We start from the raw sequence: 26969 nt of genomic DNA on the forward strand, positions 1-26969 counted from the left end.
AGGAACTGCAAGTGCTCCAAGAAATGGGTTGTAAAATTGGCTAGTTTTGCTGTAGATTTCAAGTCTTTCCGAAGCATTTTTCCTAACTTCTCACTACCTCCCTCAAAGGACCAATGCTGTCTCACTGGTTTCACTATAAAATCCCTTTCACTTTCAATCCCTGGTCATTGCCTACACTTATTTTTGATTTTTCCTTTCAAAAACTCTCATTCTGAGCTTTTCCGGTGAGCAGAACAAAAAGATTTCCACTTCTCATCACACCCTTTTCTTAGAGCTGCGACTTTCTTGTTCCCAACATCTAATTCAACCACACTGCTGCCTTGCAGTACTGTTTGTTTCTTAGTGTTTTTTCCACCCTAGTTTTCATTGCAGGGAACAGGAAGGATGTACAAAACAAAGGTATGAAGCAGAAATTATCTGTCCAAAGTCAAAATGACAGTGTGGGGGAACAAACCCCAAATTCTGTTTCCCACACTCAGTTAACTTCAGGCACAGTTCCTCCCAAACAGTGAATGAAAGCAGCTCACTTGTTAATGAAATGGCTTCCCAGTGATCTCACTGCAGTGTTAGGCTGACGTGAATTCACAGCATATTGTCTGCAACACAGTATGTACAAACACCCATATCTTTATGTCTTAGACAATGTAAGCCAGGTGACTCTGCAGCCAAAACAACTAGGTTTTCTAATCAGAACAGGTTGAAAGTCCCTGCAGAGTCACCATGGAGCAGTTAAGGCAACCTTCCAGACAGTCCATACAGCTAGGCCTTTTTCCAGCTTCCAAACCTATATTAGTTACAGGAAGCACCATCGACCCCTGGACTATAGGGAAAATTTAGTTAGCTTCTAATTCGTAACATGTTTACTTCCATATCTTGCTGTTGAAAAAACCTCACAGTGATATTTAATAAAGTTCTAAACATGTCCCATCCTTCTATCTCATGAAGAAAAATTCTTTATAGTCTTCTGGTAAAATAATGGAAAATTACAGATTAGGCACCATGCATTGTAACATTTGGCTATCAAGTACTATGGCCTTTTAGCAGCTGCCACCCAAAAAACAAACCTCTTGGTCTTCCTGATTTGGTCAAGACAAATTTGAATGTGGTGACACAACAGCCCCTCCTGTAACATCTCAATTTAAAAGCGCTATATTAGGTTCTGCTATTACAAAGTAATTCCAACAAAAATGCCATTTTTTTAAATTACAGCAAGGAGTTACAAAATATTTTTGCAAATCTCACTTTGCTGGGTAAGGAAGAGGAGTTGGACCTGCTATGGAGACCACCAAATGGGGTGGCTAGTCAAGAAATCAAAGAAGGAAAGATAAAGGTATATACAACATCCCACCTTCAGATACCTTGGGGCTAGCAAACATTTTGTTCCTATAGGAAATTACACAGCTCTAGATCACTGCCCATTGAGATCCACTATTCACAGCTTTTTGCTACAACATGAATGGCTTATTAAACCTACAACGTATCTGTTTTAGTTAACTTCTTAGTGGAGAGGGGCAAACAAAATGTACTTAAATGCTAATTTTTTTTTTTCCCAGGCTGAATGCCTTTCATCCAATAAGACATTCAAAGCAGTGACCCAGCCAAATGGATTGAAAAGCAATCTTCCGTCTCAGTGCCACATTATCATTCCTATTCAGTATTCTTGGTGAGATATCTCAATCAGCTGGATGTGCGTGTAAGTGACAGCGCAGCCCATTGCTGGGTTAATTAAACATTTGACTTTAACACCCTCCCCATCATTAAGCAAATAAAAACAGATAATTCAAACTGCACTTCATCCACGGAGGGTACACAACATACATGTCAAAATTAAGAGAGTCCAAGGCCCTCAGGGAGTTCTACTCGGGGAGGTAATCAGTTTAAATCTTATCTGGTTTATCAATTATTCTATTGATTAAAGCAGGATGATTATACAAAACTCCTTCTTGCCACATGGGATACATGTCAGCAGAGCAGGACAACACAGGGAGGCTCAAAAACGGTTTAAAGAAAATACAGATGAATAAACAGTCTATTAGTACATGCCAGCAACCAGAGATGGAAAGCCTGATTCTTCTTTTTAAGCAAGTGAATTAAAGTCCTTGCAAATTAGAGTGTCAATGTTGTTGCCTCATCTGCTTTAAAATCAGATCTATATGTTGAAAGGGGCAACATTTCTTTATTTGAAGTAGATTATTTCTTTGCCCAGTATTTGAAACATGTTTTACTGATAGCAGCCTTGGAAAGTAACAAAGACACAAAACACAAAAAAGCCCAGCCTTTTAATAATACACTATACTTAACTATTAATGACTCTCTAAAGTGGACAGAAAGGCTTCAGTACTGGAAGTCTGCCACAGACATATCTGCCACAGCCATAAGCCAGAATGTTGTATTTTAAAAAATTAAAGTGTGATGGCTCGTCTTGGATACAAAAAGATTGTGCTTAGGAGCCTGGAGATTTTTTTTGCTTGCAGCCCTCCTAAAGGAGATATTAGCAGCTGTGGGAGCTGCCACTGCCACATTCTCCTGGTTTTCATAAACCTCTCACACAAAATCCCACCACAGCAGTTCTTACTGCAACTTCTCTCTTGCATAAAGCTACCATACACAAACAACTCTAGTTACTTCTTCAGTTTTTGTTTCCAGGTGATGAAAGATTGACAAGTGTATCTTCCAAGGTCTGTTGCCATCCTCAGTCTGTAAGCACAGTCCCCACCTCCACCATCTTCCCAGTAATTTTGTTTCAAACTTTATTGTCATATTCTAAAGAGGATCCAAAGCTGGCCTGTACAAAGCCTTGCCCTACACATGCAAACCAGGGACCTCTTAAAACACAGCAGTCTATGTAAAACACAATTGCAATTTATTCCTAAAAGTTCCCTCAAAGCAAACAATTAGCAGCAGCAGAAAGAATGGCTTTAAGCCAGGGACATTTTTTTCTTCCCCCTAACATCTCTTGCAATGTTTCATAATATTCAGACTGGTAGTGCAAACTATTCATTAGTCAATTTTTAACAAGGACAGAAGAGATGAAGCTCACACACAAGACAGAGAGCCCCAGTGCCCCACTGGCCAGTGCTGCTGGAGCTTCAGTCACAACAATTTTCAGAACTAAGGACAGCTAAAAAGCTGGCCCGAGCTATGTTCTTGCCCTTCACCTTCAGAAAGGGATTATATGCCACCCCATATTGGCATTGTGTGTGCATCCAACCATACTTCAGCCTCCTCTTTGTAGATCTCTTTCTTCTTCAGAAGCAAACCAAGAAGCCTGCATTAGCATGCTGTATTTTACTCTCACCACTAGAAATACTGAGGGTGCTATTTGTAATTGTATTCTTTTAAGAGGTTTGTTCTCTGCAGCTGTTTCTGCTGCAGTGTATTTTCTGTAATCAGCACATCATCATAAATCACATTGGCTGTTCCCCCGAGGGAAGCTGTCACTGTTTAATTTACAGAACAACCTGGCCAATGTGAATTCTAGCACTACAGCACTATGGCAAGAAGTACCACACTTGGAAAAACAGGTTTCTATGAATTTTATTATCCAAGAGCTGGGTCCCAGGACAATTTAGGTTCTAGAAATAGATGTGTTTTTAAAAGCACTTTATACACTGGATGGAATGGATTCTTGTCCACTTACAGCATCTTAAGGCACAGCAAACCACTGGCTCCCACATTATTTAAAGGTGACAACCCCAGGCCCCCAAAACAACCTTGATCTTCACTTGACTCCTTACCAAGAGAAGGCCACTGTATGAAAGTATCTTAATGGTACACAACGTTTTTAAACTTTTTCTTTTTATTTTTAAAGAAAAAACAACCCAAAACATTGTTATGTTAGTTGTCTTTGTTTCAACAAGGGAACATACTCCGTTGCAAGGTCAAATGTTATTACCTACATCAAAGGGTTGCTGCACAGTTTATTACTCTGAAGATGCAATAGAAGAGGAAGGCTTATTCCTTAAAGAGTAAAACCGTATGCCAGGCTTATTGGCTGGATGAAGAGTTGCTTCCTTTGTTTGCTGGATTATATGTTGTACCTTGACAGAATAAATCACAAGGATTTTTTGTAGAAGGTAGGCAAAAGGTGAATGGTTGATCAAACTATATAAAGACACCATTTAGAAAAACCCATTATGGTACCCAAATCATATTGGCAATCTTTAGTATCTAAATATGAACCCAAATAAACATTTGGGCATTACCAAATGTTTGTGGTATTACCAATATACAGCTTCTTGGATATTTCATTTAGCAGTGCCTACTGGAAGCAATCTACCTGTCAAACTGCAAAGGGAGCAAAAAAGCTCTAACCATTCATTTTGGTTTTTATACTTATCTCCATAAATATATATTAAAAATAAAAACACTAAAGAGAAAACAACTACAAATGTAAATAACCTGATCCATCCATATGATGGACAAATTTGTTTGGGAATTCTTGTCCAAAAGCAACACAAACTATTTCATATTTTTTTAAAAAATCAGCATTTAATTTTTAGGGGAAGCAGTTATTAAACAAATTTCAATTGAAACTGAAAATTCCCATGTTCTGGTTTACCAGCTGCCTTTTCCTAATTCTCTGTGATCATTAGAAGCCCTGTCTAACATCACCAGACACAGGACAAGTATATAAGCAAAATAAATTTAAAAACAAAAAAAACCAAACAAAAAACCCCATGCGCATTGCCGAGTATTGTTTATGCATTTTGACAAGCATAGTTTAATTTTACTTAGTCTGCAGAGCATTCCAGAAAATTATTTTGTCTATTTGAAAAGTAAAGCTAACGATCAACTACTGAAGCAAAATAAATACCCCTGATTAGGTTTATGAGAATGACCCTACCAGATGTACAGAAAGCTACATGGAAGTGTCTGAAATTTTATGCAAAACTGAGTTGTCTGGTTGCCTACAGAAAAATTACTATAGAGAAGAGAATATCTGACTATATTTTAGTACCGTCTAAGAAGCAGCCAAGAGAAAGCAGAAGAAATAAAAAGAAGTCCACCCAACAATGTGGCACGGTCATTATCTCTACAGGCTATGAATTTTAAGGTTAGGAAGTGCATTCTACACCGTGTGTTTGGGTCTGTCTCTCTGAAATTGGCTTGAGATCACATAAACATCTGATTCCAAAGAAAAATATTTTTATGTTGTTCTTCCTATACATGCATGCTTTTAAAGTTATTCAGAAATACCTCTGTCTGTTGTATTTCCCAAGAGCACTGAATTCTAAGCTTGGCTTAAATGCTGGGTAATAAAGTATTTCATCGACTTCTTAAATTTAATATTCTATGTTTTAATTTTTACATTATTATCTAATGTGGTATTAGCTCTTTGCCAGTTCTGCAGAAACAGGTAAACTTGATCTTGTGCAACTGGCTCCCTTTGAAGCACTGCTGTGGAGCCATCAGATTCAAACTGATAACCCAAGCCGGATGATTTACAGCAGGCTGTGCTGGTGCTAAGCACACAAACATTTGTAATTGCTGTGAGGGACTGCAGTGGGGTACACTTAATGCCTTCTTCATATAAAGCAAGAAAGATCTACGATTAGACAATAGTTAGGATTTTTGGAAGGCATGGAAAGTCACTAAGATGTTGTTTATTAAAAAATAAGAAAGAAAAAAAAAATTAAACAGCATGAAGAAGCAGTTTTGTTAGAGATGGGGAAAGGCCCGCTGCCCAGGGGAGCGGCGGGAGGAGGCGGGCAGCCCCCCCGGCCCTGCAGTACCCGCCGGGGCCATCAGAGCGCAGCACAGTCCGCGGATGTCGGGACCCCCCCGCACACACCCCCAAACCCCGCAACCCACCCTCTCTATCCCCCCCCCCTCTCGGACACCCGCGCGCTGGCGGGGGCGCGCACACGCGCTGCCTGATTCTAATTCAATTAGTGCAGTCTGCAACTCCAGAAAAAGAGTAATTCAATTAGTGCATTGTGCAGCTCTACAATACCTCCAAGCAGATGTTCACAGTCCTGGGGAACTGGAGCTCGCTTTAAAAATACCTGTACGCCTTCAGTGCGGCGCCGCATATGCCATTTGTCACTACGGTTTTATACACCTTTCTGACTTCTAACGAGGGAAGAAAGAAAACTCGGATGAGTTCCGTTTCGTTTTTTAAAGCACGGCAAACTAATGCCGGTGTGCTGAAGACCTTGAGCACGTTGGCATAGTAACACGACAACATTAACGCAGAGGCAGGGGGAACGGAGGCTTTATGCTACTATGCAGTTTAAATCAATCATCCATGCTGGGCATACTGGGGTGGCATTTCTCAGTGACAGATACTGTCACACTTCTTGATACTCAGACTGGAGAATGAATAAAAGCATACACAACTTCTGACAGTCAATACATGTAGAGAATAAATGCTCATTTCTAATTACTAAATTGTGGCATACTATCAAGAAAACCCATCTTCATGATTTTTCAGACAAGCCTTTTCTTTGCCATCTGAAAGGAGGGAAAGTCTCTTTGTTTTGCTGCTACTAGAGAACTGAGATTTTGAAGCACACCCAGGGTTGTCCAGAAGTCAGTGGGCTCCCCCAGCATCCCTGTGTAACAGCACAGGTTATGCCACCAGACTGATAAGATCATTAGATTTAAAGAGTAGATTTAAAATATATTGCCCTAAATATATTTTGTTTACCAAAGCAGTTCTTGAGCCACTGGACATTTACTTTATTTAAAAAAAAAAAAAAAAAAAAAAAAAAAAAAAAAGAAAAAAAGAAAAATCCCCAGCTAGGATAACCCTCTTGAACTGAAGCTCCCAAAAGTGTGAACCACAGATGGGGCAAAAATTATGGCTATTAATTTGGCTTCACTTCTGCTCTCCTCGTATCCCTTCTCATGCCTTTATACTTGCTCCTGCCAGGTGGTAAGATGTGGAGGAACAGGAGAAAACTGCTGCCAAACACCTCCAACAAGAAACTTTACTTAAAAAAACAGGTGTGACATTGTGGCAGTTCAATATTCAAAGCCAATACAAGGAATGTGCCAACAACACTGCAACTTTAAATCTTTGCCTCCAGTGTCAGTCTCTCTCCTCTCATTGTAATGCCAAAGGGAACAGCAATCAGAGTGGAGATGTTCAACGTGATAGAGGTCAGGACACCAGTGGATCAACGTACCAGAAACACGACCTTGTTTATTTTTTTCTCCAGTATTATTGTTTACAGGGTGCTTTGCTCATGTACCTTGTGGTTCTTAGCTAAAAAGATGAAATTACAGCCCAGGATGAAGCGCTCAGGCACACATCCAATTTGTGTTTCCATCTCAGAAAACAAAAAGCTTCTGAGGCCCTCAGGCTGCCATTCAAACTTGGAGAGGCTGACATTTTTAACAGCATGAACCAGAGACTGGCAGAGGGAATGATCTAATGCATTCTGACTTGTCAATCAAAGATCTCACCTCTGCTGTCTTGTAAACAGTTGGGGGCCACCTAACTACATTCATAACCAGGGCAGAGCTTGCCGCCAGCTGGGGGGTGCTGGAGCCACATACTCTGGCTATTAGTCACCAAAATTATGATTCCCTTTTTGAGGTGCACAGTAAACAGCCCACGGGCAGATTTCACACGAAGGCAGCCACCTCACCACACCAATGGAGTCTACCACCTCACCCCACCTCGCTTCCAATTAGAGACAGAACTACACACACCAGCAAACACTGGCTCCAAAGCCCAGCAACTTCTTTCAGATGGGTTTCTCACAAACGCATTCTGAGCATGCACAACTTACCCACCCAAGACTTCAGCTGTAGCCTCCTGTAAGACCATAATAATGTACTACTATTGCTCACACTGAGGTTTTATTGCTGAGAAATACAGTGTAAACTTCCAAGGCAAAAACACATGAACAATCTGAAGGAAATTTACCAAGATGAGTGTTTCTATTTGCCTACAAAGCTTAACAAATATTCCACTTCCTATCACAAAAAAACCACCAACCCCCCCCCCCAAAAAAAACCCCAAAAAACAAACAGAAAAAAACTAAACACGTAAATAATTTAAAAATAATTGAGAAAATTAGTTCATCTCTTCCTCATGGGTGCAACAGCATTCATGACTACGGATCATCTACATCTATCACCTTTCTCCAAAAGTGATCTTCCGTCCAAAGAAAGGAGCGTTGTACATGCTGCCCAACCTCAAGTGCACTCAAGTTCACTTCAATTTTCCCTAGCACGGTACATCCATGCTTTCTTCAGCCAGGAACAGAGCTTCCATCAAAATCAAGGCAGGCAGATCTTGCTTCTCCAAAACCAAGCAGAAGGAAGTTCCCTTCACACGAGAAACCCCTATGTGCAGTTCTTCATGATCAAGACCTTCATTTCAACTAAAGCAAAATGTAATTTCTAGCATTCCAGAGAGACAGTTTGATATTCAACAAGATGCTGTGACCTCTACCACAAAAGCTAATCCTCCTCTTGGAGTACTAGAGCCCAGTTACAGAAATAGCTTTTCAGATCTGGGCAAAATAAAGCTGGCAAGCCAACTCATTGCTTTTTCACTGATTCCGTAGACTCCAGACAAAGGAGTAAAAGTATGACTCTCATCCCAAATGTTCACATTCTAAAGTGGAGCTGATGTTTGTGATGGGTTCAATTAGGTAAAAAGGAAGAGATGGACTCTTCTCTGTGATTATCCAGATGCATAAACTTTGGCAACACTTTAAAATTGCTCCTTAACTCTACTAATTTCTTACAGAAATAAATTCAAGGAAATGCTATGGTCTTCCTGCAAACATAGAAGGATTAATACAATAATTTCCTTGGCATATTCAATGGGTATATTGTTAAAATAGAATTTTCAAGATTGCAACCTATTAAAAGCAAACACAGACTGAAATTTGTGAGCATGCATGGAAAATATTTAAAAAGGAAAGTAATTATTCTTAAAAATGAAAAATGTCATGAAAACAGACGCCTGTTGGCACATTCCCGAAACTTCCAAAGCATGGATTTCTACAAAAAATATTCCAAATACTTTTTTTCTTTTATTAAAGAATCTACATGCAATCTAGTTTTCTGTTGCTTTGCACATTAACAGTACAGTAAAATTTGGCACTCAAGACATGAAAATTGAATGGCTGGACTTTTCTCTTGTTAAAATACCCTCTTTGACCCCTTCCCACCATGCCTATACAAGTTCACGTTCCAATTTGCTGTTATCTTTCCACCATGATCCCTATGAAATTCAGTAAAGCAAAAGACTATCAGTTGTAAAGCCCTTCGAGATAAAAAATTAAGAGAACTGTTCTAGCTCCTTATTCCCACATTCATGGTTTAGCCTTAAAACCCTCCTACTGTGGGAGGATTGCCAATAGAGCTGAGGAACCAGAAGATCCTGTTTTCACACAAGTGTCTCCAATAATAAAAACACTTAGAAGAAAAATGAGGTTATCTGACATATTAACAGAATATCTCTAAATCGACTATCTGCCAATGCTTCCATGAGAAAGTCCAAGGCTTTAATGACTGAGCTTATTCAGAAAGAGCCTTTTTTTCCACATTTCTGTCCTGAGCATCTGAAGGTAAGCATGTAAATAACTAGACAATTCAGCAGTGAACTAAAGTAGCCTTCCAGATGGCATCTTCTCTTTGCCACAAGCAAAAGAACATTGATATGCTTCTCCAGTTACTTTCAAGCTTGCTATGGAAAATGAAAATAACTTAATATGAGAAAATTGCTGGGCTACAATAAAGTCTTTAATGCTTTCCTGAAGATTCTATACCAAAAAAAAGCATTCAGGAATGACGAAATACTGCAACATGACAGTTTCAAGCAGGCTCCGAGATAGACTTCTGCACTGGAAAATGTAGAAGCCATACCTCATAAAGGGGAGTTTTCTTCATGCCATGCAAGTTAATGGGGGTCAAAGCCCATTGAAAAAACATGGATGACTCACTGCTGCACAAGCTCTTGCTGGCAGTTTAGTTTCCCTCTCAGTTGGCACTAAATGTGTTCCTCATGTAGAAGTCAGAGTGCTTTGAAAGAATTACCAGTATAACATTTCAGATGGCAAGTGGGGCAGATTTCCCCAGTTCCCACAGTCACTAAATACACATGGAAAAGTCTCTCAAAATCTGGAGGAATGAAAAAATTCAAAGTCCTACTGATCTCCCAAGACAGCAGTATACAGTGAGTGGTTATGCAGCTGACTGAATCATCCCAAATATGAATGTGCTGCATTAGAAGCAAATGTTATTGTTCATATCTACCATTAACAAAAACATCTTGAGCTAAAAGATGCTAACTTCCCTTACCTTTTGTAATATATGCTTATTCTGAGTAATCAAAAATAATTCAAGTAGAAAGAAAGGAGTCACAATTTGAGTTTATAAATTGCTTTCCATATACTGCTAAGGTTCTCTAAAACCTGAGCTAAAGAGATCAGAGATTTATTCAACACCAGAAAGCCCAAAAACAAGGCCCATCCGATTTAGTCAAATTACACAAAATCAGGATTAGAATGTATGAATCTAAACTCTTTTGTCTCCAGAGTCCTCTCAGACTAATAAAAAGTCATCTTCCCCCCCCCCCCCCATGGAAAGCTTCACTAAAAGCTTGCTTCAGCAAAGGAGGCCGGGCAGGACACCTTCCAGAGTCCATCAGTGCTACTGCTGGGTCAGCAAAAAGAGTTGCAGCAAAATGATGCAAGACACTTAAGCTTCCCCTGAGACTGAGAGATTATTTCCACAGAACTGTCCCTAGCCCTAGGAGGAAGAAGTCAAATTCAAAATAATCTTTGCATGCTGCCCTTCAGAGGCAGATAATGAACTTTTCATGACGGAAAATATTAGAAATCTAGCATATTCATTATGGTCTGGCTTTGAAGATACTGATGAATAAAAACTTCCCTGCCACAGGTTAGATCAGCAGTAGTATAATCTAGCAGCATAAACCCTGAAGTTCATGCTACCATTGAGGTCCAATAAACTTGCTCTCTACAGACTCTCCCTAAGGCCTCTCAGTCACTGAGGTTCACACAACATCTCAGAGATAGTATCCAGCATGAACATAACCTCTCTGCTACTCAATCTCTGCTGTTTAATTCACATCATTGTAAAACGCTTGCAATTATCCTGAGAGCCTTGTCTAGGTTTCTAGATACTCACTGAGTAGCTGCCTCACTCTCTAACCCACAGAAGACTGTCTGCATTCTGTAAGATCCAGCTAGTCACCCCAAAGCATCCAAACAAACCTGTTTGGCAGAAGCTGTCTCATGACAGTGAAAAGTTATCTAACAAATTCAGAGACCAAACAAGAAAAACAGGTTTTCTTTATTTGCCTTTGATTGACAGTTTACTTGTACAATAATTTCTTGTAGTCAAAATGTCCAGGCTACTGCCAACCAAAGCTGAAGTAAACAAATGCTGGCACCAATTATCACCATGGGCAAATGAATCCACCCCCCTCAGTCCTTTAATTGGCACACAGAAAATTTTGATAGGAGGGATCACTGCATTGAATAAGCCATATTGGAAACTGTGTGACAGATACTGTTTGCCAAATATAATTAAGTGGTATAATTTTTTAACAACAAATGAATATTATGCCAATGGAACAATGATTGGTAGCCAGGCCAATTTAAGACAAAATAATATATACTGAAATAATGGAAATGCCCCCAGTATTGAGTTTGCCCTGAAATCTACACAAGAAATGTGGACTTAAATACCTAGAGGCTGAATGACCAACAGGAGAGGCATACGCATGAAGTGGAAATTAAACTGAGGGTAAAGCAAGCAAGGTAAAGAAGGAGATGCTCCACATACAAAGAATGGAGAGGAAAGAAGGAGTGGGGAAGAAGACAGAAAGTACCTTGAAAGCTGGGAGTGCGCCAGCCTGGTTATACAGGCATCGCAGCGAGGCATGCTGTCCGCCAGGCTGGAGCAGCCCAGCCACAGAGATCTGGGCCATAGAGCAACTGCAAGAAAGGAACAACTATGAGATGGGACGTATGAGACAGGATGGCCAGATTACAGGAACTTTCAAAGGCTTAGCCATCAACACAACTGCACCTGACCTCAAAGACGAGACATCTTAAGAGAACACAAACTGCCAATGAGTTTTTCCTTGAGAGAAGCCTTACAGATATTATAGTAGCAAGGAAAAGGCACTATGGATCAAGAAAGTAAATTTTTGATTAATTTTCTCCACCAATGTGTGAGACTTTCCTGATAACAAAGTTTCTTTCCAATTAATTAGACCTCTTCTCCATGGCCACAACCATGCTCCAGGCACAACACAAAGCAAAGCAAATTTTGCAAGGAAGCCATAAAAGGAAAAGTGACAACTTGAAGTGGTAGTACTAGCATGGAAGCAAAGGTTTGTTCTTTGTAAAGGGGATGAAAGGAAAAACCTGTAATCCAAGGTAAATCAGAACTTGGTGGTACTTTATATAGAGTTTCATGTTTTCCTGCTTGCCTTGTTATTCATTAAAACACAATTAATTCTAATACACTTGATTCTGTTATTCCAAACACAAATACAAAAAAGAACCAAAGCATCCAATCAAGAAAAATACTAGCTTATTTTGATAGTTAAAGCCATTTACCCCCTGAAATATAGAAGTTGCTTGTTTCATTTACACTACTACTATTAAATTTTAAGGAATGGCATTATCCTAAGCAATTGATTTTACCAGCCACAGAGTTTTTTGATGCCACTATTAAGACTGCTGCAGTTTGAACAATTACTGGCAAGGCAGGAAAAAAAACGTATATTTAAATTGACAGATAGCTATGGAAACTGTAGGATGTGACAGATAGATGCTAACAATTTCAAATCCTCATACTCTCTTTTTGCAATCCTCTCCTCTGATCTTTTTTTTTTTTTTTTTTGAAGGGCGGGATGGGGAGGAAATCTGAGTGAAAGGGCAGCTGGAATGGGTATGAAATGACACGCTGCCTTTGAACCATCATCTCTTGCTGCTCCTAAGAGGGTTAGAAAACCTGCACAATCTTGCACTAAATAGTATGCAGGAGCAACATAACCCATCCTTGAATGAGCAGAAAGGTGATCACCAACATCCATAAACTGGAACTGTGCAGAGAGCCACAGAAATATAACCCTGTCTATCACCATGTTCTTTGCTGTACTTTGTTGCCTTCTACACTACTGTTCCAGAAATAGTATTAAAAGACTACTGAGGAACATAACCTATACATATGGGCATATTGAAAGTTTATGATACCTTAAGATTAACTCCTTACCTCTTTTTCATTTTTAAAAGAACTCTTCACTTTGCAAAGATACTGAAACTTGAGAACTTGAGTACTTCATAATATTACACATTAAATGTAGATAATGCCCCTTCTGAAGACAAAAATTACAACCACAGTATTACAAGTAGGGAAAACTCTGAGCCATACACCCTTATCTGCTACCCTAAACTCCTTAAAAAATACCCTGACATACAAAACTTCCCAAATGCCAGCAATCTTTTGTTTGTTATGCAATATGCATCACTCCAGCTATTAAAAGCTGTTTTGACAATCACCCTTAAAATAAGTGTGTGTACATATACACATATATATAATCCTAGAACGGTTTTGGTTGGAAGGGACCTTAAGATTATCTAGTTCCAACCCCCTTGCCATGGACAGGGACACCTTCCCACTAGACCAGGTTGCTAAGGCCCCATCCAACATGGCCTTGAACACTTCCAGGGCTTCCACAGCATCCCTGGACAACCTGTGCCAGCATTGCACCACCCTCCACAGGAAATTATTTCCTCCTAATATCTAATCTAAATTCTCTCTTCAAGTTTTAAACCATTGACCCTTATCCTCTCCCTACACAAACCGTGCAAAAAGCCTACCCCAGCTTCTTGTAGGTCTCCTTCAGGTACTGCAAAGTCCACTGTAAGGTCACCTCAGAGCCTCCTTTCTCCAGGCTAAACAACCTCAACTTCCTCAGACTATCTTCATAGACAAGGTGCTGCAGTCCTCTGATCATTTTTGTGGCTCTCTTCTGGACATGCTCAAGGAGCTTTATGTCTTTCTTTTTTGGGGGACTCCAGAACTGGACCACAGTGCTCCAGGGGGGGTCTCACAAGAGCAGAGTAGATGGGCAGAATCACCTCCTTGTGAGAAGCTGTTATGCCTCTTTTGATGCAGCCCAGGACAGGGTTGGCTTTCTTGGTTACAAGCACTCACTGACAGCTCATGTTAAGCTTCTGGTCCATCATCACCCCCTAGTCCTTCTCTCATTCACAGATGAAGTAGACATCTATGGTTAAGCATTTCACTGATAAGATTTACTTACTTAAATGAAAGGTGTTTATGACCTTCCAAGAACACAAGGGAGATTAACTACAACATAGTACCTCTGATGATGCCAAGCAAATTCACTAGGAAAGTATCAGCTAATTACTATTACCTATCCTAGGATTCAACGTTTGTCAGATTATGGCTCAAGTCAGGGTCACTACAAGCTGCAGGTATGGTACTCCATTGTTCTAGGGCACTTACAAGGTAATGTCTTCCTCTAAAATTGCCACAATAACAAAAAAAAACAAAAAAAATTGGGGGTCTATACTGCAGAACTCACTGCACCTACTGAGGATATCGTTACTTACCCACATGTTCTCAATGGTGTTTTTCCATCACCAGGAAGTATGTGGTAAATAATTACCAACACCTTACATGACCTCTGTATCTACTCCACTATATAACAAAATTTATACTGCTGTTAATTATCTTAAAAAAGAAGTGTGAAGCTGCACACAGTGTGGGAGAAAATGTCATTCCTCTACTTGCCTTTTACCTATTGAAGAAAGCAGAGACTTTAAATTATTGTTGGAGTATGAAAGAGGCTTATTCACAAGCATGAACAAAAGGCCCCAGGTGCTTCAATAGAAACAGCTTGTGTGTAAATCAGATGAGTGACCCAACAGAACAACTTCATTTACAGACCGATCTCTGAAAAATCTCAACAGCCTCTATCCCCATCCACTGAGCAACCCACATGTCAAACACTCACTTTGTCCTGTCAGCTCCACAAACAAGGGACTGGCCTCCAAGCTCACTACTTGAAAGCTGACTGACCAAAATCCTCTCCTGAACTCAAGTCAATCTACCAAAACAAAGACACTGAGGCACCACGGTTGGACTACAGCCAAATGGGAATGCTGATACTGCCTGCTAAGTACTGGGCCAGGATGCACCAGGCTCTCTACCTTCCTGAATCCTGACTGCTTTAATACTTCAGATGCCTGCACAACTTTTGGACCCACAGAGCAAAGCTTTCAATTTATAAAGCTAAGCATCTTTGATACACATTGAATGGCATAACACAGGGAATTATTTGATAAAGAACACAATTTCATTTTCTAACTTATTTTTAGCCTCACACCCTGAACTTTGAAATACATTTTTGCCAAAATAGAAACACAGGCAACACAGTTTCAAGCAAGACCAGCATGGTCCTGACAGAAGCTGGTCCCGCCTGCTCCACTGGTGATTATAATGGGGTCGTCTTATTTAGAATTAAAACAGGCTAAAAGCATAGACAGTCACTGACTGTGTCGAGTGGGTAGTAACCCTGAGCTGAAGGGAAGCTCTCTTTTAACCCATTCAATTACTCTTACAACTATATTGCAAAAACATTTTTTACTACATCAGATAATCTGCCTCTAATAGCCTACCCTCTCTTCCAATTATTGGATGTCCTAAAGACAAATCTCAATACTCACTCAACAGCTAAAATTTTTGCCAGTGCAAAAAATCTGTTATTTACTTTATTTGCTATTGCATTACAAGATTATACATTACAATTTCAGACTGGTTTTTTTATCAAATTTGTTCTCTTCTAGTCCTTCAGCAAATACAATAAACTAGGGGTAACTAACACAGTTTTAGTAAATTGTGTTACAGGTCAGAAATGTATCACCTTGTCCTGTAAAACTAAGTGGTTCTATATGGGGAAAAAAACAGAAGTTCTTGGTCTATTAAAATTTACCACTATAGTGCACAGGCATGAAAATACATTCTCACTGTACTGAACCCTCTGTAAAACAAGAACAACAACAAAAATAAAACAATAGTTTAAGAATACTTTCTTTATAAACACTTTGGAGAAAATAATTAGACAGTAGTGCAGAATTTCTGTTTTTAATTGTGGTGCATTTTAACAACCTATTATCCCTGCCTGAACCCTGCACTCAGCTGAATGATAACCTGCATGTTCAAAACACCTTTGATTTAAAAGAAACATAACCTATTTTTGCACATCTTCACAAGTTAGTGTGAAAGATGTGAAGGTGAAAACGAAATTTTTCTTTCAAGGCTTTTGGTCAACAGTATATAGCACAAATCTCAGCTGCTAACCACATCTATTTAAATCTTTCCCTAGTTCAGAATTATTGCACTTCTAGTACACTGCCCTGTTGAACTCTATGCAGTTGAACTCTAAAGATAAATCAGTAACCATTCCTACTTTTCTTGAGAAATGGGAATTAAGATCCTGTACACCAAAGATTTTCATGAATGATTATAAATAAAACATGGGACATGTTGGCAAGAGCTGAGGAGTTTTAAAGCAGAGAAATAGGGTTTCTTCTGGTTGGTCCTACAGATCATAAGGGAACTGGATAAGGTTGTTCCAAGAACAAGAGAAATTTTAACCTTAAAAAAACCCCAAAAAACCCAAAAAACCGGAGAAAGAAGATAAGCTAGAAATTCTACGACCCAAACTGAAGCAGATATAACACATGGGGTGCTTATGTGTTTACTACTCTATGAAGAGTAAAACTGCATATACCAGACCTGATCTTGATATGAGAAGGTATATCTTCTCCCACTTCTTGTTTTACGCACTTTAGAAAGAAAATATGGGATGGCTGGCAAGGGCAATTATCCCTGAAAGTCTCTTTCGCAATACTCATTCCTGCATGCTCTCCAAAATCTAATTATCAGGAAGAGAGCCTTAGGAATTTTGATCCTTTATGATGCTTTATGAAACACATGCTCAGACGTTAATAGGGTTCCTAATACTCACACATTTTTATAACAAACCAAATTGAAGAAAGAACAAACCAAAACTTTTCAATCACACTCAGTTCATCTTACACGTGTTTTGTCCACATACTTAACTAAACCAATGCCAAAAATATAATAGACCTCACTTTCACGTTGTGCCCAATGTGCCCTATTCCTTTTGCCACAGAATGCAGCACATTGTATGAAACATATCAGATAAGGCAGCTGCTGTTCACATTACAGATCCTGGTCCCATTAAATTTATTAGCAATTCCAGAAATTTAGTTCTGGCTAAAACATAATTTTGGTTCCGTTCCTTGCTCTATTTCTCATCCTTTCAACCTCTCAGAAATACACAAAACAGAAACACTTTTTTATTTTTTCCATTACTGTTCAGGTAGGTGCCCTCTTTGATTAAATACATATGACATAAAAGTAAAGAAGAAGTTCACAGTTCGCTGTCAAAATTTTTAAAATCTGCCATACATATTTGTTAACTTGGGTAACACTTGATCATATATGCTTCTTATTTGAAAAAGGGTATGTGATATCACTTCACAAAAACAAAAACATCTTTTATTAATTTAGTAGCTTTTGGGAGCCTTTGCTTTTTCTTTTCTTTTTCCTCCTATCCCAACAGTGGATGCAAGGCATACTAAACATATAATTACATGAGAGAGCCACCCAGCTTTCAAAGGAGCCATTCCAGTGAATTGTGTAAATAATATGCCTTTAAAAACCCTAACATATGAATACAGATTTACCAGTTATGGAGCAGTTATATACCTGAGAGACAAAAATACTAATTTAAAAAAAAAAAAATCCTGCCTAATTATGAACTTACCAAAGAGACTAGCATGCTCAAAGCAAATTAATATTTTAATATCTTTCTCCAAAAGTTTTTTGACTGTTTTCATTTGAAAATAAGAAAAATGTTAAAAGCTCTAAGTCTTAATTAAGCCAAAAAACAATGGCCAAAATGGTTCAATATACCTCCATACACCCAAGGTCAGAGTTCCGTCCACTTAAAACAAAACAATTCTTTGTTTTTTCAGTTTTTCTTGGCAGTTTTTACATCGTAAGAAGATAAATTTATAAAATAAAGAGGCAACTACAGTATTTCTCAGAGTGTGACCATAAGAAGGATCTCCCCCCAGCTTCAGTTAGCCCACAGCCAGCTCCTCTAGCTGGCACATACTGTATCAGAATCATGAAAGGCAACACACAGTTGCTGTCATAACGAGTACTTTTCAGTTTCTCAGCTTCTCTTATGGTCACACATTTTACTCAGATTTCCACAAGCACAAGTGAGGAAAATTAGAAGAGGTTTGTGCTCCTGTTGTGCTATAATGCCAACAACTGAGCTATCTTATTAAAGACCCTTGAAGCATTTTTCCAAACTGCAAATCAAGCAAACAAATACCTCACTCAGGGAAAACTACAAACATGTTCCTGGGACAACTGTGAGATCCATTTAAAAAAATAAAGACTTCAAAAATCAGAGGCTGAAACATTCTACCAGGGTTCAGTTACAGCACCCTTCCTAGGTTCCAAACATTCAAAATACTGAACTTCTTAGCCCACTGTAGGCCACGGACTTTTGTGTGGCAGTTTTGTCCTACACCCTGAGGCCTGAAGGTTACTGCATTCTGCAAGCTTTGCTGTGTACACACAGTTCATACTACTGTAAATGATTCGGTTTGCTCAGCGCATTTTCCTTAACATACATATTATGCAAACTCTTCACTGATCTTGCAGTAACTCCCTAGCTTACCATAACTTTTTACAAGACATTCCAGTTCAGTACTCTTAAATATCAAAGATAAGGGGCATAGAAAGATTTACATATTCAGGTTATCCAAATAATTTCTTACCTGAGCAGGATCTGGGAGGATCAAATCACAGCTTTTTTAGGCAAATGTTAGTGAAGAAATGTTTTCCACAGAGAGTGGCTCCCACAGTTCAACCCTTGGGATTCCAAATCAAAAGAAATTACACATCCCAGAATGGGGCCAGCTTCCCATCTATAATGTGTACATGATCCTCGATTGCCAAGTGCTTGAAGAAAGTTGTGTAGATCATATCTGAACTAGAGGATACTTATATTTCCATAATCTTAGCTTTTTAATCCATGAAGTTGATACATCTAAATCAGTGCACCTGCAGAGCTTAAAGAGTCAGATGCCATACCCATACTTAAGGACTGCTAGTTAACATGCAAAGACTTTTGCATGCTTCTTTAAGCAACACCAAAGATTGTGGTGTTAAAATCAAGCCCCACCCAAAGTTACTAGAAGTAATGTCACCCAAATTTAAAGTATAAAACCATCTGAAGGTTTAAAATTGATATCTTACAAAATAAAGAGCATTAAGCTCTTCTGCAAGTGAGAAAACATAGTTGCTATTAAACTTCATGATGTCCAAAGCCTGATTTTGCAGCAAATCAAACCATTTTAAATCTTACTATGTCATAAATCTTATTCTTTAATTTTGACATTTTCCACGAGTTTGGGTAGAGTATCATGGCATCTCAGTTCTGCATCTGCACAGCAAGGATACCATAACCTCCCTGCCTGAAAGGTGTCACAGACCAAGAGCATCCTTATCTATGAAGTTCTGACACACAAACACCAAAACCTGAAACAACAGGGAGGTAAGAAGAAGATAATTGTGTATCACCACCTTTACAATAAAAACGTAAGAGGAGTATACCAACTGCCTAACCATTACTGAAACTTAACAACTATGAAGCTTTAAAAAAATACCCAACCCTACTATAAGAAATGGGTTGAACCTCTCCAGCTTGGGACACTTTTACAATTTCATTCATACTTCCATCACAGAACAAACTTACATTGGCAGAGAGATGAAACTGAGGTTTCATTAGATTTCCTCCATCTCCAGTGTTATTTAATTCCATAAAATATATCAGAATTATTGTTCTGTTATGCACCTAACACACAAAAGTGTTTCAAAGATAACTAATACGTCTGCATAGCATTTTGCTTTCTCAAAGTACTATAGGAGTGCCAAGTACTGATAATGAACTGCAGAACGCAAGCTTATTTCTACTTCCCACCCAAGGAATTAATATCTGCATTTTAAAAAGCATATGGATGCACTGAAATACAATATATTTTAGAAATTAAGAAGGAGGTGCTAAATGACAAAACGAAACCAAAATATATATATATACAGAATAATTGCATTTTTCTCCTAGGAAAAGTGCAATTCTAGTGCAAGAACCTTGTTTTAACCATAGTCTGCTTTTTATACTCTCTTTTACAGCCGACTTGACAGAAGTGCAGATCATTAATATCTGAAGTGCTTTGTTTTGACTATACTGCCCTTTGCTGGTACCAATCTAGTTAAGGTAGGACCAAGAATTTCCAGCATAAAACACATTTACAGGTTTATAACTTGGCTCTAAAAATTCTACTCCAAAAGACAGTGGGAGGCAGAAAGGCTCAGATGAGTGCATTATATTACACATGCTATGTAATGCATACCTGCTCACAATGGTATGCGAAGGGGAGGGATTAGCTTTAACTTTGAATTACCATGTTTTCACAAGCCACTGAAAATGATACTTTTAACTTCCCTGTTTATATAATCAAAATAATGTTTTGTGAGTGTTTCAGCTCATTAATAGCTCATTTGCTCAATTTCAGTTTGGCTGAAACAATATAAGGTGTAATACAACATAAGAATTGGAATGTCCTGTCTATGGAACATATTTATACACAAACATTTCCCTTCTTCCTCCCCTCAGAAGTCAATTGCAGCTTGTCTTTAGTGGGTCAACATTTAGGGATGGGACACTAGAGACTGCCAGCAGCACAACACTGCCATTAGAAGAAAGGCTTACATGAAGATCAAAGCTGAATGAATTTATTGCAGGTATTTGCCTTTTTGTCAAAGATAAATTCACAGGAAACAGCTGCAGTACAGAGCTTTGCAGGTTACTTAAAATGCTCCTCTTAAAGTAACATTTATTTCTGGCCACTGGTATTGTATTTCCTTTAGCCCACATAGGAACACAGCAACATTTAATATAAAATCCTGCCACTAAAGGGCAGAGGGCAATGGCATCAGCGTGGGCGACTCACACTCAGGTAGTGTTCAACTATTATCTCCAGTTAAAGTAGGTTGAAAATACGCAAATCCAGTGAGCACTGTGTTTAAATAAAATTGTCAGATATCTACAGTATGTGTCCAGTTTTGCAGAACTCCATCTTCCTCCACCTCATTTGTAACACAAACCATTTTTAGCCCACATTAATACAATGCATTACTGGGATCCTTCTCACATTATGCATAAGCCAGGCAGCAGATCAATACTCAGGCTGAGATTAAAAAAAAAATAAAATCATTAAGTAAGGATCCTGTTAAAAACACAGTCACCAGGAGGATAAACATGATATACAAGCACCAATCCATCTGGATGCATATGTAGATTGGTGTTTTCAAAAACAACAAAAGTGGATTTCTTTCCAATATGAAACTTTAAAGAATCCTAGAGGTAGGAACTTTGGTCCCTACAACAAATCAGTCTCACGTCAAAAAAATATAACTTCTCTGCTTCTCATAAGAGATTTTTCTTTTGATCAAATGTTTCCACCTTTTGCATCAACTCCGTTACCCATGTACTTCCTGTGGCAAACTCACAGCACTGAAACTGGAATAGCAACACTATTCCCACGGCAGCATCTGCTGAAAGCAAGCTCAGGCTTGTAACTTTTCCTTGGATCAAGAAAGAATAAGAAGATTTAATATTTTATATCCAGTAATTAAGCTAAAAAACAAAAGGAAAGCATCGACACAGAAAAATATGTTTTCTAAAGTGTAAGTTCTTGTGTTGTTTGAGGTTGCCTAACATGAAAGTCTTCTTGGAAAATTCGCTAACAGAGCATTTTAGGTTTTTTCCCCCTCAGTATTTTTCAGCCAAAAAAGCAAATAACCCACTCGTATCAGAGCACTAATACTATCACACAGCAAGAACAGATGTAGGTTTCTTTGCCTCAGAAAAATAGAACAGTCAGTCACACATTTCTCTTTCTATTGTTCTCCTAACCTACAACACAAGAAACAGAAACTGATGCCATGCCCCACAGGTCAACAAACTTGATCTCTGTGAGAAGATAATTACAGAGTTGAGATTCCTCTGAGATCCCTTGCCTCTAGCTCAGCAAAGTTTAAATCAAGAAAACATCATCTTTATTGTCCCAGCTGACCTCCACAACTGTGGACTTGGAGAAAGAGCAATGATCTCTTGGACAGAAGCTCCAAAGCATGCTTCATCTTTGCAGCATATCAGTAAACCAAAGAAATGGTTTGCAAATGTAATAGAGGACTCAGGGCTCCTCTTCTTACAGATGTTTCAGCTCTTCTCAGTTTCACAGAAGCCAGTTTAAGTTGACACAAGTAAGCAAATTGCACAAACAAGTTACTACTTACTACTAATAAGACACTGAGATAAGAATGGAGAGATTCAAAGCCATCCTGTTAGCAACTGCAATGAAACACGTGTTTGACTTAAGGAGTTTTGCTGCTGTAGTTTTTAATTCTCTCCTACTCTGTACATGTGACTTTGCTCTTTGTTTCTGTTGGGCACACAGTACCACAGATACCTTCACCATGTTTCATCATTTCACAACTCCAGTTGCCACGACAACGGGATGCAGCTTATCTCTGCTGTTTTCATTTTTCCAGTTTTTGTTGCCATAACAACAGAATCATCCTGGCTTTCTACAAAAACAGCAACTTCAAGCCATGTATTTTGAAGGACACAGGATTCACCATACATGTATCTCCACAAGAGAAGAGATTTGTACAGGCAATTTGTAAATTAACCTATTTTTCTCTGAAGGGGGATTTTTCACTCACAAAAGTGAAAAGCTGACAGCAATTGCTAGAGGCAGACTGCTGAGACATCTAAAGCCTGGCCTTTAATAACAGCCACAGTAATATAGCATTAGGCCACTTCCAAGTGGGGAGTCCCCACAGTGTCAGACTGTGTCAAACTGCACAATTGTTATGTGATGTGAGTAAGTGTCCATACTTGTTTCACCCAGGCAGATCTGAATTAGACGCTAGATGCAATTCTCTTGAGTTTTAACCCAGTGGCCTCCCCATTATTACCAGCAGCACCACCATGCAGCTTTGTGTTTCAAGGCCCATTTTAATTCTGTAATTTGAGCTGTTGTTGCAGATTTCTTTTCACATGGTAGCCCTTTTCACTTTCAGGTGACTGCATTTTGAACTTTTATTTACAGGAAGTGCACATTCATAAGACTGGTGAGAAAATGTTATACAAACACAGCATGCAGAGACACAAAACGGTAATGGCTATGAGGGGTATCAGCTAACATGGCACTGTAACTTCATTACACCCTCATTTATGTACTTCACTAATGAGACAAGCACAGGTGTCCAACACGGTCCCTCACATGAGATGAATAACAATAATACAGTCCAACCTGCTTTAGCCATGCTTGGTATCCAGAAGATATAAGTTGGAATCCATCTTTTGGCATGTGTATTCGGGGCTAGGAGAGAATAGACATAAAGAGAGACCTCCTTTTACACTGGGACCTAACTAACCTAAATCTAATTCTGGAGCATTTTAAACAATGCATATTTTTTTAAGCCATGTATGAAGGTTTAGTCCCCAGATTAGTTATCGTTTACTCCTGTTATCAGCTACTTTAAGAAACTTTTCTAATAAAGCCACCATCATTTTTTACAGTTTCCACCATTTTACATTTCAGCTCAGCATATACAGATATTCCTTTAAAATTTCCACAAATGTATGTGGATAAACATAGACTCTGTGTGGGTGCTGTAGCAGAGACTTATGGTCATTAATGCTTTTGCCACTACATAAAGCTTAATATGGTGTCAAAACAGAAGCAGTCAAGCTATGAGAATGCTTTCACAGTCATCATACAGTCAGACCAGACATTGCACAACATGAAAAGATTAAGGAAAATCCCTGAAGAGGCACAGCCTTAATACAGGAGGAACAGGAGACTATACTCACAGCCATAAATTATGCCTCAAACAGATAGACAAATACAATTTCCTCCCCACTTACTGTTTTCATGCTTTACTGAATTGAGGAAAAGGCAAGACATCTAATTGTTCTGGAAGCACAGAACACATATAACTTACAGCTTGATATAAAAATGCAACAAAAATTAAATGCTCCCTGTCATGATACTAACTTGCAGTTCAAATATTTTCTAACAAATCAAGTGGATTTAACTCTTTCACTCCCCCACAAAAGAAAGCAACAGGACCAGACAAGACATCTGCAGACACCAACTCCAGAGACCTTTCTTACTCCTAGAAACTACTTCACAATCTCTTTCTTGATTCACTGCAGTTTCCCTCTGAAACAGCAGATGTGTGCCCCTACCACTCCTTCTGGGAGGCTGGAACATCTTTCTCATTTTCAGACTGCTCACAATATTCAGTTTCTACGAACTGTGTCCACCTTTGTACTTGTAACACTAAAACATACAAATAGTTGGAGCAGAAAAACGTGTCACCACTGAACGATGAAGCTTCACATCTACAGTGCGAATGCAGTCCAGCCTTGGAACTTGAAACTTAAAGAACCAGAACAGACTAAAATCTTGCCTCTAAGGAGAAGTACACACACAGGATTTTACAATATACTTTGAACAGTAGTTATTTTTGCCTCTCTCCAGTTTGAATTGAAAACCTCCAAAATCATTCAAAGCAGTAGCAAGATTATGTTCTGGTGTCCTAGCGAGTAATCCAAGTTAAACATTAATTTTAATAACTACCATTGTGTTGATTAATTAAATTCAGCTATACCCAGTTACTGCATTCACCTGCTGAGTTTGGACTTGAAATGCTCAGCACATCAACAAACGACATTTTAGAGCCCTCCTCACACAGCTAGAAGCACCATGCCCTGAGACCTAACCCTTACTTCAGCACTTACTTCATGGGTGGTTAGTCTCCCTATGACTGTAAAATGAGGACAACACTCATTTAACCCACCTCACAGGTTTGCTGAGAGGAACTGCTGACGTTTTTCCTTGCTTTGAAAATGGAAGAAACTATATGAAGTGCTACATATCTAGCATGAACACTACAGAAACCCACATTTTACTTCTGGCTCAGCTGCTTCAGCTGCTTTTTCAAAGTAGCAGAGCACAGCATATCTACCAAGGGAAAAAAAAAAAAGTTTCATAAAAAAGCAGAAAATACAATCTTTTGAAATCAGTGTCAGGAGTAAAGAGGCCTGAATACCAGCTGGATCTGCCCAGCTTCACAGAACAAATCTAAGAAAATTACTTCATTTCTTTCTGCTTCTGTCACCTAACCTACAAATTAAAGGATAACAGTGAAGCTTTCTCCTGGGACCAGCAGGCAGCTTAACATTTGTAAAGCCCATCAGTCCAGTGTAGTTTGAGTAATTGATTCAAGACACTGATTTAAAACATTTAATTTGAAGACCCTGGTCCTGCAAATATGTAAGTGTACTAATAGGTCTAATGCCATCAACAGGATTACTCATGCAGAAGTGTTTCCAGTATCAAAGATAACACTGTTTCTATTTTGACAGCTCTAGCCTGCACCAGGTCTTCTCAAATTCAGAACAAAGTTCCTTGATTATTAGCAATAAAAGTATTCAAGACCCACAGCAGATTAGCAGCTACTGTAAACTCAATTTCTTTTTCAATGCCTAACAGTCAAATATAGAAATAAGAAACTAAGACCTATCACCAACTCCTCAGTACCACACTTACAAAATGCCCTCAGTGAAGTACGTCTCCTCAAAAGCTCGTAAGACTACTCTCATCTAAGGAGAAAATAAACTGTTCAGAGGGAGCAGCAAATTTTATGTGTAGAAGATATGTCATTACCCTCATGCTGCTGCTTATACCATTAAAATGGGATATTTCCACAAGTGAGTCCCCATTCATATAAAACGTCAGTGCTGATAGAAAAGCTTTCACTTACAAACATTTAAGGCAAACATACTCACTATGGTTCAGACCTTTACAACCAATCTCCTGTATTTTAAATTTCTGTGGCTCTCCTAGCTTTCTGTGGTTCATTGTGAATGATGCCCAGGAACATCTTCTTCAGCAAAGATAAGAAATTAAATAAGTATATCAACTTTCCAAATTTCTGTGTCCAAATGACAGGAGGCATGCAACCACAAAATTATGAAGAGGATCTCGTACATGCTTGGTAACATAAAAAGATAATATTGCTCTTCTTCTCCCCGCCTTTAAAAGATCTGGCACACAGCAACTGCCTTGTTTGAAAGTTGTACTATTTTACCAATCATTAGTAAAATTTTCCATTAGTATGAACCATTCAAGGCAATTCTATCAACAATACAATTAACTGTCCAGCAAGATCTACTCAACTTTGTATCTTCATGAGCACGCAGCATTTATGCTCACAGTTCAGCATCATTCATAAGCATAATGTTTTCTCACAGCATCTGCTCCAGCATTTTCCTCAACTAGCAGTCAGACTGCTAGCATAGTTTTCCTCTTTCAGCAGCCACATGAAAAAGTAACTCTGATAGCACCATAACTATTAACTTCTATCATACCATTCTGAGAATATTTCAAATTTTTATCTAGGAGACTAATATGTGATACAACGCTGACAACTTCCCATTCCAAGACATTCATGTTTATTATTGGGAATTTGTTTTAAAAAATGAGTCTTCCATCACCACAGACAGCTTACTCCATAATCATCAGCAACTCATTCACAGTTCTGAAATGCAATTTTACCCTGTATGAAATGCTGACTTTCTCTTTAACCTTATTGGTGGCTACAGAACTTATCATTTATATATTACCCATATATTAAATTATATTATTATATATACTGCAATTGTTTATAAACTCGTGAGGTGGATTAGCTTTCTTTTTTTCCTGCAGCCCCTGACTTTTTTCCTTTAGTAATCTACTGTTCCA

General features: G+C 38.7%; 1 protein-coding gene across 7 annotated transcripts in view; it reads right to left on the reverse strand.

Annotated features, from left to right (window-relative positions):
- Positions 1–26969, reverse strand: part of BTRC (beta-transducin repeat containing E3 ubiquitin protein ligase) — a 123554-nt gene that overhangs the window by 83744 nt on the left and 12841 nt on the right. For 3 of the 7 annotated variants that reach the window (XM_030453025.1, XM_030453026.1, XM_030453023.1), the window contains exons 2-3: positions 23469–23537; positions 11828–11932 (exon numbers count right to left, since the gene is read on the reverse strand). The exons of 2 other annotated variants lie outside the window; for them this stretch is intronic. In XM_030453025.1, coding sequence (XP_030308885.1) covers positions 11828–11932; positions 23469–23537 — 174 coding nt within the window. The remainder of the gene's footprint in view (positions 1–11827; positions 11933–23468; positions 23538–26969) is intronic. 2 more of the 7 variants (XM_030453024.1, XM_030453027.1) reach the window with 2 other exon arrangements.

Source organism: Calypte anna, chromosome 6 (assembly GCF_003957555.1).
Source record: "Calypte anna isolate BGI_N300 chromosome 6, bCalAnn1_v1.p, whole genome shotgun sequence".
In the NCBI taxonomy this organism is placed as follows: Eukaryota; Metazoa; Chordata; class Aves; order Apodiformes; family Trochilidae; genus Calypte; species Calypte anna.